This window comes from Microtus oregoni, unplaced genomic scaffold (genome assembly GCF_018167655.1).
Source record: "Microtus oregoni isolate MIOR12 unplaced genomic scaffold, Mior012 000056F_ref0000123, whole genome shotgun sequence".
In the NCBI taxonomy this organism is placed as follows: Eukaryota; Metazoa; Chordata; class Mammalia; order Rodentia; family Cricetidae; genus Microtus; species Microtus oregoni.
In genome coordinates, this window is record NW_024543832.1 from 4,606,144 (window position 1) to 4,618,398 (window position 12,255).

The 12,255-nt window shown below is 47.8% G+C and overlaps 1 protein-coding gene across 1 annotated transcript in view; it reads left to right on the forward strand.

Moving 5' to 3' along the window:
• The window catches only part of Ptprn2 (protein tyrosine phosphatase receptor type N2), a 744,114-nt gene that overhangs the window by 669,518 nt on the left and 62,341 nt on the right, over positions 1–12,255 (forward strand). The window contains exon 15 of the mRNA XM_041638770.1: positions 7,702–7,849. Within this exon, the coding sequence (XP_041494704.1) occupies positions 7,702–7,849 (148 nt within the window). The remainder of the gene's footprint in view (positions 1–7,701; positions 7,850–12,255) is intronic.

Consider the following 12,255-nt stretch of genomic DNA (forward strand, 5'->3'; position numbering starts at 1 on the left):
AAGAGGCGAGCATATCAGAGACAGAACCTTAGGGGTAGGAGGGCTCTGGAATAGAGCTTTCAGGGCCATCATTGTGTTTCCAGGGCTACAGGAGAGTGCTGGAACAAGAGCCACATGTTCGCAGCTGTTTCCTGGACTGCCTGAATGGAAGAGTCAGAAGGGAAATTTATAGTGACACATCTCAAATAACTTATGTTACTGCATTCTCGGAAACTTATAGTCCTATGTTTCAGAGGATTTGGAGGGCATCCGTTGTCAATACAGAATTTTAGTCTGCAACGGGGTCACAGGAATCCCAGGTGACCAGCAGTGGCCAAAATACCAATCTCCCTGAGGAAAGGTTGGTTTCATGAAGAGTGAAAGCTGAAAACATGGAGAGAACCTAGCAGGGGGTGTGTGTTGACAGGAACAGGCATTCTTTACGTAGACTGGTGCCTGGTTGGAGTCATAAGACTGGGGTCCTAGGGATGAGGGCAGAGCCCAGATCATAGGACAGTAAAGTCATGGGGTGATGGAAGGTCCCAGACCATAGGACGAGAAGGTCATAGGGTGATGGAAGGTTCCAGATCATAGGACGAGAAGGTCATGGGGTGATGGAAGGTCCCAGATCATAGGACAAGAAGGTCATGGGGTGATGGAAGGTTCCAGACCATAGGACGAGAAGGTCATAGGGTGATGGGAGGTTCCAGACCATAGGACGAGAAAGTCATGGGATGATGGAAGGTCCCAGATCATAGGACGAGAAGGTCATGGGATGATGGAAGGTTCCAGACCATAGGACGAGAAGGTCATGGGATGATGGAAGGTTCCAGACCATAGGACGAGAAGGTCATGGGATGATGGAAGGTCCCAGATCATAGGACGAGAAGGTCATGGGATGATGGAAGGTTCCAGACCATAGGACGAGAAGGTCATGGGATGATGGAAGGTTCCAGACCATAGGACGAGAAGGTCATGGGATGATGGAAGGTTCCAGACCATAGGACAAGAAAGTCACGGGATGATGGAAAGTTCCAGACCATAGAACCAGAAGGTCATGGGGTAACAGCAAGTCTCAGATCAAGACATGAGAGTCACAGGGAGATGGTGGTGGGACTCAGAACATAGGACATGAAGATCCCATATCATAGGATATGTGGTGATTATAACTTCCAGAATCATAAGGCAGTGTCCTAGTCAGGGTTACAATCACTGTGATGAAACACCATGACCAAAGGAACTTAAGAGGAAAGGGTTTTTATTTCAGTTTCCACTTCAGGTAATAGTCCATCACTGAGGAAAGTCAGGGCAGGCTCTCCAACAGGGCAGGACCTGAAGTCAGGAGCTGATGCAGAGGCCATGGAGGAGTGCTGCTTACTGTCTTATCCCATACGGCTTGCTCAGCCTGCTTTCTTGTAGAACCCAGCACCACCAGTCCGGGGATGGCGACACCAAAAATGGGCTGGGTCCTTCCCCATGAATCGCTAATAAAAATGCCTTATAGGCTTGCCTACAGCCTGGTCTTATGGGGGCTGTTTCTCAGTTGAGGCTCCTCCTCTGATGACTTGTGTCAAGTTGACATAAAACCAGCCAGGACAGACAGTAAGGTCATATGGAGTGGTGTGGACAGGGCATGACAGCAGGTTCCAGTCAGAAAGGTGAGCGCAGAGCTGGTTTTGAGCTGGGCCTCCATTTCTGAATGGATTTGCTCAAGCAGAAGGCAGCAGGGACTGCAGTCTTGTGGGATGGAAACCAGCAAATGAAGGGGAAGTTGATCAACAAACAATGCTGACCCACCCTTGGGGATTTTGCGATGGATTAAATGCCATCAACACCCCAGATCCTCTCTCATTTCTTAAGTGACAGCTACCTGCAGTCACTTGTAGTCTGAGAACATTGTGTACAAAATTAAATCACTGGAGAATTTTAAATGATACCCTCTGAGTCCCGTGATGGAAACTTGAGCCTTCTCACTCCATCCAGGCAAATCACACTCTTGTCTGGTATATCCCCTGTGGACACAGCCTACCTGCTAGTCACTTTCTTAATATCAAATCAGCTGTCACAGTACCATGGTGTTCAAGTAAGCAGTATTCTGCTTAGTAATAGCCCAAAGCACAGGAATGATGCTGCCAACTTGAATGTATCAAGAAAAAGGAGCCTCAGTATGTGTCCTTTAAAGGGAAAAAGTAAAATTTCTCAAAGAATCAAGTGTTGGGATTGATCTAATCAAGGTAAAAATCTGAGTTATTGCTACTAAGTTGTTACTAAGTTGCTGCTGTTAACCCTTACTGGCTTAATTTACAAAGATATCTCCTAGGATTGTTAACAACGAATGGCAGGCTATGTAGAAAGCTCTGCAAGACTCATGCTGGGTAAACACTCACACTGATTTGTGAAGAAGCAACGAGAGTAGCTATGACCACGTCTAGGACTAGGTCAGCAGCGGATCCTGAGACCAGGCTGAAGCTTTGGAGATTGGGGAAATCCCCAGTCAACTGTTTAACCTCTCTAGGATCTGCTCTCCCATATGTAAGATAAAACCCGATATGCATGATATGATCATTTTTTCATTTTCAAAAGAAAAACTCTATAGTGTTGCAAATAATCAAAACCTAACTACAGCAGTCAGCACTAAAGATAACAAAATAAAAAACAACAACAAACACAACCAGCCCTCCCACGTATCAGAAAAAGCAGAATTGACTAAAGAGTTGTGTCTTCCTTGGTGTTCATTGCTGGTGTGTTTTGTTTCTTTCTGTCTTTATTTTATATTCATTTCTTTAGGTTATTTATATAACTAGAAAGTCGCAATTTAAAAACAAAACCCCTAGGATTAGTCAAATAGTTCTGTAGGTAAGCTGCTTACCACACGAGCATGAGGGTCTGAGTGTGAATGCCAGCACCCACATAAAAGTCAGGCATGGTGGCATGTGCCAGGAATTCCTGGACTAGCGACAGGCGCATCCTTGGCGCTCACTGGCCAGCTAGTCTAGCCAAATGAGCTCCGGATTCAGTGAGGAGAGACTGCCTAAAAGAATAAGATAAACAGTGATTAAGGAAGACTGGACACAGACCCTAAGCCTCCACATCCATACACCCAGATGTGAACATGTACATACGCCAAAACCAAAGGTCTCCTGCCGTATAGTTTTCACCTCTGTGCTTATCCATGCAATAAAGATGTTCAACTGGCCATTTAAAAAGACTCACACCTGAATGCCCTCTATGGAGTAAGTGTGGATAAAGTAAAATTGTAAGTCTATTGGCCTGGCAGCCAGAAGTTGGCTGGTCTGAAAACACTGCCCAATCTGTTCTGGTCTCACTGCTCCTCCTGGAAGAGGACAGAGAAAAATATAGCAATTTTTGGTTTTGTTTTTATGGATTAAAATGTGCTATTTCACTACAAAGGCTGAGCCTCCCTACAGACTCTTACCACAAACGACAAAACAGAAAGGAAGACTTCATATTACTTGCTGCAACAAAGTGATGGACAGAAAGCAACCTAAGGAAGGAAGAGTATGTTTTGCATGGTGGCTTGAGGAAGTAATCCATCAAAATGGAGAGGGATGGTAGCTGGTGTGGCAGGAGTGTAAGGCTGCTTGCACACATCTGAGATCAGAGGACCAGGGTCTCAGGCAGAGGAATGCCAGCACTAGTTCCCTTTCTCCTTTCCTCACTTTGGGCCCCCAGCCCATGGATGGTGCCACCAGGCTCACGATGAGTCTGCCTTTCTCAGGCATGCTCAGCAGTATACCCTCTAGGTGAGTCTAAATCCAGCCACGGTGATCACGAAGGTAAACCATGCCAGAGCCTAGAATGTGGCTGAGAGACGTGATCATCACTTCCAGCCCATGAACCATGCTACATATAAATATAAATATTAATAGGGAATGCTGATCAAACAGAGATGTGTGGGGTCGGGCACAGCCTGGTGAGCACTGCTTGCTGAGAGAATGAAAACCTTAGATCGGTTTCATTGCAATGAAGCTTATCGAAAAATGACTGATTTCTCAGGAGGAAATGACAGTCAAGGCCTACCTCATCCCCCGCCACCACCACCCAAGCTAAAGCCTAGAGCTCAGGCTGCATTGAACTTGGAAGTTCAAGTGAACTTGTGGTGACTCCATGGTGAAGCTGACTGTACAATTTAAAGAGCTGTGGTTCTCATGAATACAATTCACAGGGTACACTTCAACACATGGTACCTAGGACCAGGGCGATCCTGCCAGGGCCTGTTGTAGAAGCTATTGTTTTGCCACAAAAAAAGGGCCGCTGTTGATGATGGGTTTCCTGAAAGGGTTTTCTAAAGAAAAGCCAGGGTCAGCCTCTCTGCCCAGAGTCATTAGTGCCTGCTTCTAGAACGAAGGAAGCATTTCATACTCTGAGGCTACACACCTAACTGACCCTGTAGCTCAGTCCCTACACCAGGTCTGGACTCAATGACCCTGCCAGTATTTCACAAAACTGAAGGGCTACACTGTGCTAAGATTATGTTACCCTGCTAAGGAACTGGTGAGAGGGACCTGTGAAGAGGCTGCAGCAGGTCAGAGCTCTTGCTGTGCAAACTTAAGGATCTGAGTTCAGTTTCTGGAACTTACAGTGGAAGGAGAGAGCCAACTCCCCTGACCTCCACATATACATTGAAGAATGCGCACACACATGTAATACACACAATAAGAAATTTTAAAGAAAAATTGGGGTACAAAAATATACCTTTGATGCTCCTCAATGATTATTCTTATTCATGTGTGTGCATGTATTTGTACATGTGTACACATTTACATGTTAGTGTTCATGTATGCATCGTGTGTGTTATATACATGTGCACATGTAAGTGTGGACACTGGAGGATGATGTTGGGTATCTTCAACCACTTTCCACCTTATATTTTGAGGCAGGGTCTCTTGCTGGGCCTGGACCTTTCCAATTTTACTGGACTAAGTCTGGCTAGCGAGTCACCTCCATCTTCTCAGCACTGAGATTGCAGGGTCACACCACCATGCTGTTTTACATGGATGTTGGGTCCAAACTCAGGTCCATTATGCTTGGTGAACTCTTTCCCAGCTGAGCCATTTCCCCAGATTTCGCCACAGTTGTCTCCAGGGAAGGTGGCTGTGACTCCTTTCTGGTTCTGCCCAGGTTTCCATCACTCTGTCTCACAGGCTCTAGCTCCAAGCCAGAGCGCCCTGAGGACCAACAATGTGTGGGAAGGGCAGACAGACTGGCAGAGTGCTCTGTTGAGACTCAAGGTGCAGACAGTTGCAAGAGGCCTTCTAAGCAGGCTGCCTCAGTACCCCACCAGAGCTCACAGCTTGGCTTAGAGGATCTCCAGGATCCCTATAGAGTTTTTTGATACCCACTCACTACCAGGGCACAGGACCACAGGGAGGAGGCCCAGCAAGGGCACAGGACCCTAAGGAGGTACCCACCGACTCCCAGGGCACAGGACTACAGGGAAGTGGCCCAGCAGGGCACAGTTAATATCTAGACAGATCCTTGTACACTTCTGTCAAAGGTTCAAGGAAGCTGAGTGGGGTTCCTTCCATTCTGAGTCGCCTGTCACTTGGAGTGTGTGTTAGCAGTGAGGACTGGCTGGGAGGACTGCAGCGACTCCTTCAGCAGTGGGCAGGAGTAAGAAGATTGTGAGCCCTTGGCTAGCTATTGGGGGCTGGCTACTTTATACTAAGAGGCCATGTATGTGCAGGCATACATATATGTGCACATCTTTTTTTTTCTTTGTGCAGTCACATTTGAAAACCTGTGTCTGCATATAGCACATAGCAAACTAAAAGTCCACAGTCGGGGCTGAGGATAATCTCAATGGTAGAGCACTTGCCTAGCAAGAAAGAATAGAAAGGGGTAGGAAAGAGATCAGGGAGGAGGAAAGGAAAGCTGAGCTATACTCATCTGAACCACAGACAAAACTCTAGAGGACAGGACCACTCTATCCCTCATTAGCTGGGTTGGTCCTCTTAGCAGATCTTCCTGGAGGTCTCCTGTTTTCAGAAGTGAGTGGATTGGTAAACTGTGGAGGCCACACAGTGTCTCGGTGGCAGGGAGTGGTCAGAGGACTTTGTGTGCTCAGCCACCAGTAAGAGTAATGTGTGCTCACTGGCAAGTACTGGGACAATGAAGCCTGGGACGATCCAGGGTCTAACTCTGCTTCCTTTGGCTCGTGTCGGTTAGCCCCTGAGATATTCAGATTTCAGCACAGATCTTAGCAGCTCTGGTCTAAATGGTTCAGCAAAGTTCAACTTCTGTGTAGACCCCCATGGAGAGAGAGGCAGGCCCAAAAGCAGTGGGTCTGAGTTCTATGGCTCTGGACTTGTAACATGAAGGGGCCTGCTTGTTGGGGTTTATGTCCTGCCCAGTTCCCCACAGCAGGTAAGGCCCAAAGAAAATCACACAGAGATCTCCATAAGTTATAAAACTGATTGGCCCATTAGCTCAGGCTACTTATTAGCTCATGTAGCTTATATTAACCCATTGTTCTTATCTGTTAGCCACATGGCTTGGTACCTTGCTCAGAGGGGCAGCTCACATCTTGCTTCTTCAGTGGTCTGGGCAGAACTGCCAAAGGGAGCTTCCTGCTTCCCAGAATACTCCTGTTCTCTTTGCTCCACCTCTACTTCCTGTCTGATTTTCCCACCTATACTTCCTACCTGGACAATCAGCATTTATTTAAAACATGATTGACAGAATACAGACAATTATCTCGCACCATGGACTGACTGACCCAAGGTGGCTGCCTGACCCCATATTTCCACGTTTGCATGTGCGCTAACACTTCAAGTTTCTCCCATGCCAGTGTGGGTTGGTAGCACTGTCTGAGAACACCATAACTCCTCACTAAATAGGAGTCTGTATGCACTGAGTGGCGCTCCCAGTGTGTGTTGTCAGCAGAGGAGGTGTCTGTCCCTCCCAAGCCCTTGGGAAGCTGAGCATCTGCCTCCTCACCAGAGGGCCTGGTTAAGGCTGTGTTTCTACTTCAGCATCTATGCAGAGGTTTTCCAGCAGGATCTTGGCTGGTTACAAAGTGGTGTTCAAGCAGCTTACTTGCTATTTTTCAGGTAGATAACTCCAAAGATTACTGGTTTAAGAACCAATGGTCCTCTTAGAAAGAGGAGAAAATGAAAGATTTGCCATTTGCCGTGCAGGGTGTCACTTGCTAAGCTCCATCCCCCAGGATTTTTGGTAGCTATATTTAGTCCTGCTTTTAAGTTTGCTTTACTGTTTTCTCCTATAACTTCATTTGACTTGTGTCTTTGTCTTCCTTGATCTGAGGAGTGCTGTTCTCAGGGAGGTTTTCAAGTACACACCCAGCTGCCCCTACTCATAAGTTTCCCGTGGCTCCCACTGTCAGTCTGTGGCTATCCCCCTAACCCTGCTCCTCTTTGGACAAGCTCTCCAGCTCCTCAGCATAGCCAGCACACTGACCTGGCCCCTAAGTCCTGTCTGTTCCTCTCCATCCTAGACAAATACTAGTCTTATGGCAGGCCCAATCCCCCAGTTGGACACATTTTCTCACCAGTCTTGTCTGCCTTCTTCTCTAGCAAATCATCTTTGCTCGAGTGCACTTCACAATTCTGGTCTCATGGCTGAAGCTCAGTCCTTGGGTGGGGACACACACCTTGAGCCCAAAGCAAAGCTGCCCTAGTTGCGGCCCTGCACATGTCCCAGTCCTGGATCCCATGCCCTGACTCTGTGTATCCTTTTCAGACCTACATGGAAGACCATCTGAAGAACAAGAACCGACTGGAGAAGGAGTGGGAAGCACTGTGTGCCTACCAAGCAGAGCCCAACAGCTCACTTGTGGCCCAGAAAGAGGAGAATGCATCCAAGAACCGTTCCCTGGCTGTGCTGACCTGTATGTACCTAGTCTGGGTGAACTAGCAGGGGGACAGAAAGTGGGGACTCCTGGCTATGATTTACTCTGCCTGCCACTGTGGTCTGCAGAACCCCTCAGCTCCACACTGTCTCTGTCCACTGATCTGAGCCCCCATTGAAGACTAGTGCCGTGTTCCCCCTGCAGCTGTCCTGTCTCCAAAAGCGAGTCTTCTCTTGACCCAGTGGAGAGCTCCGAAAATGCCAGCTGGGGGTACAGGAACCCTAACGGGAACTAGCACTATGACTGTTTGCTCTAGTGTAGGAAATATATGGGATTCTGATCTGTGAACATGTGGGGCTCTGGGTATAGGCATGGTGATTAACACAGAGCTATGTATCCCAGGTTAGCATTAACAGTGGTCACTGGTACAATATTGCCACACACCTTGATGGCTTCACTCCAGTTGGATGTCACTGAAGTCCTGAAGTCACTCCGTTGGAGAAAGACTTAGTTTCCTACTGTGTGCTTAAGATATAGTAGGTGGCCATGCAAGACACATAGCCCCTGGTGTAGGGACTAGGCATGTACATCATCATAGTACCTGGCCCTCCTCCTCATCACTGGCCATGGGTAGTGGTCCCAAGGAAAGTCTAGATTTTTGACTAAGCCTACCCAAGGAAGCCCTCGGTGACCCAAGTCTCCCATACAAATATGCACTTGGTAAACGTTGGTCTGTTGATGATGAATAAGGAATGTGACTAACTTGTCTTCCACTTTAAGACAAGAGGTGCTTGTTCATATTCCAGAAATAATAAAGTGAACTTTGCTAGCCCAATTTTGAGAGCCTCGCATAGTCATTCTGGTCTCAGGTCAGCATCAGAAGAGCCCACAGAATGGGCATCCACGCTAAGATGACAGAGCACACCTTATCATGGAGCCCCCACTAGGGCTTTGCAGCATCCTGCCCAGGGGCATCTAGGAACTCTTATCCCAATAGCAAAGCAGTGTAGCATCCCCTTCAGTCATTCCCCTTGATTGCTCCTTAGAGTAAATGGAGGAGTATGGCCTGAGCTTCGAGGCCAGAATCCACGTATCAAAGTCACACAGAATGGCGAGCCTTTAGAATCCAGACCACCCTCCAACATGTGAACATTTTCCAGAGAGAAGCTGGCATTCCATGCTCTACTTCTATGGGGTCAGAGCCTATTCCTCTTTAGACAGCTGTGATCAGAAACTGTTGTAACTAACAAATTTCCTATTTAGAAGAAAAGCAAGCTGAGGCATATCCAGTCAACAAGCAGGTTTTGTTAGACTCCAGCTGTATCAGACGGTTGACAGGTCCTGGCATGGCTGAGGACCAGGCTGCTGTTCCTGCGGCAGAGTTGGAAGGGATAGAGGAAATAGGGACAGAGGGTGAGGTACAGGCGAAGAGTGGGGGAAACAGGACAAAGGCATCAGACTGTAGAGCTATCTCTAATTGACCTTAATAATAAAAACCCGGATTCAGACATCGGGGTACATGCTGAAAGATTGGAGAAGTAACGAAGCCAGCCACTAGAGAGACTTTTTACCTCTACCGAATTTTCAGACTAAAGGGAGTAAGATCCTGTCTTCACGAATCCTCAGATTGAATGCCATGAACTCCTGTTTCCTCCCACCTTATATTCCTCTCTCTGACCAGCCATATCCCGTCCTATCTCCACCTCTCTAGTGCTGGGATTAAAGGCATGTGACTCCCAAGTACTGGGATTAATGGTGTGAACCATCACTGCCTGGCTCTGTTTCTCACTGAGACTGGATCAATCTGGTGTAGCCCAGGGTAGCCTTGAACTTACAGAGATCTGTTTGCCTCTGTCTCCCCAGAGGTTTGATTGAAGGTGTGTGCCACTATTGCCTGGACTCTATGGCTAACTAGTGGTTAGCTCCACACTCTGATCTTCAAACAAGCCTTATTTGTTAGATCACAAACAAAATATCACCACATCTGAGTGTGTTTGAATTGGAAGTCTGCCCCTCAGGACATGTCCTCCCCTGAGGATCTGGCACAGGCCAGCAGTTGGCAGCACTGCAGCAGCTGTGGGGGAGGTCAGGGCCCTTGGGTCTCTGTCACAGACTCAGCCCTGTCTGCCCACACTAGAATAAGGCAAAGAAGAAAATGCTGCCAGGCGTGCCTGGAACATGATTGGTGCTACTGCCTGGTGCCAACCAATGGGACTCTGCTACCCAGCTCTCAGCTCTCAACTCTGGTGTGCAAGCATGCATTGCTAGGAGGTCAGGTTTCTGCAGCTGCAGAACCCCCAGCCATGAGTGTTTCTGTTAGAGACTGGTCTTTCTACTCCTCCATCTCCTGAGACCCTCTTCTGATTCTCCTCCTCTCTCCCAAGCAGTGCTTTCCAGCTATGGCTTGACGCCCTCTTTTCCAGACTCTGGGGGAACCCCTAGAACCCCTCCTCTTCCATCCTGCATTGCTCACTCTACTCTTATTAACAGAGTTGGCCATGCCAGAGTCAAAGGATGCTGAGGACATTTCTCCCATGTTGCTCTGTTTATGAGACTACATACTAATAGCCCACCATGGGAGGGTGAGTGACAAGAGGCGGATCCGGTTTCCCAACCCTCTGGACTCCTGGTGGGGTGTGTTTTGGTGTCTAGGAACAAAACAGAACCATCTGTCACTCTGAATGTGTTTTTGTCACCTGAGAGTGACATTCTTGTGTCTCCTCCTTTTACCTTCATTCGGGCCTTCCAACTCCCACCCCCCAGCTACCCATGGACTGCAGCCTTCTGCTCCACACATTTACCTAGGCCTTCCTGTCATTCTTCTTGGAAGTCCCTACACTTACCCTGTGTTCCCATGGTTTTTCAAGACTGTCTTACCACTCTTGCCGAGAAGAACCCTACTCATGCTTTCTACCCACTGTCCCTTTGTCGGTGTGGCTCTATCAGAACCCTGCCCAGGCATTCCAGCATTGGGCCAGTGAGGTGGCGAGAGGTCTAGGAGGATCACAAGCGGGAATGCCAGGGCGGCAGGGTCCCCACAGCCCAGACTCTCCAGCACCATCAAATCCTCACAGAAGTCACTGTCCACACTGATAAGGCTCCTGGCCAGCATGTGACTATGTCTAGTTATAGTCTCTTGAAATTTTAAAGAACTTCGTAGGCTTTTTGCCAGTTTTGTGCATGGTTACAAAGAGTTATACAATAGTTTGTTAGTCTACTTTTTAAATCAGCAGTAGAAATATAATGCTATTTTGGCATGCTATATAAAATAAATAGAAAGAAAATTTGTCTCTGAATTATGATGAAAGGGAAACATGGTGATTCTGAAGCCATAAGCAAGAATACTTACTTCTTGGAACAAATCAAGAAGAATAAAGGGCAGGAGACCCAGGTGTGTGACAAGCTCTGGAGCAGAGTGGCCTCCTGTCTCATCCTGGGATAGTGTTGAGAACCAGCCTCCGCTGTCGTGGGGTTGAATGGATGTGATGTGTGTTGAGAACCAGCCTCCACTGTCGTGGGGCTGAATGGGTGTGATGTTTGTTGAGAACCAGCCTCTGCTGTCTAGGGGTTGAATGGATGTGATGTGTGTTGAGAACCAGCCTCTACTGTCATAGGGTTGAATGGATGTGATGTGTGTTGAGAACCAGCCTCCACTGTCGTGGGGTTGAATTGATGTGTGTTGAGAACCAGCCTCTGCTGTCTAGGGGTTGAATGGATGTGATGTGTGTTGAGAACCAGCCTCTACTGTCATAGGGTTGGATGGATGTGATGTGTGTTGAGAACCAGCCTCCGCTGTCTAGGGGTTGAATGGATGTGATGTGTGTTGAGAACCAGCCTCTACTGTCATAGGGTTAGATGGATGTGATGTGTGCTGAGAACCAGCCTCTACTGTCTAGGGGTTGAATGGATGTGATGTGTGTTGAGAACCAGCCTCTACTGTCATAGGGTTGGATGGATGTGATGTGTGTTGAGAACCAGCCTCTACTGTCATAGGGTTGAATGGATGTGATGTGTGTTGAGAACCAGCCTCTGCTGTCTAGGGGTTGAATGGATGTGATGTGTGTTGAGGACCAGCCTCCGCTGTCATAGGGTTGAATGGATGTGATGTGTGTTGAGAACCAGCCTCTACTGTCATAGGGTTGAATGGATGTGATGTGTGTTGAGAACCAGCCTCCGCTGTCGTGGGGTTGAATTGTTGTGTGTTGAGGACCAGCCTCCGCTGTCATAGGGCTGGATGGATGTGATGTGTGTTGAGAACCAGCCTCCACTGTCGTGGGGTTGAATGGATGTGATGTGTGTTGAGAACCAGCCTCCGCTGTTATAGGGTTGGATGGATGTGATGTGTGTTGAGAACCAGCCTCTGCTGTCTAGGGGTTGAATGGATGTGATGTGTGTTGAGAACCAGCCTCTACTGTCATAGGGTTGAATGGATGTGATGTGTGTTG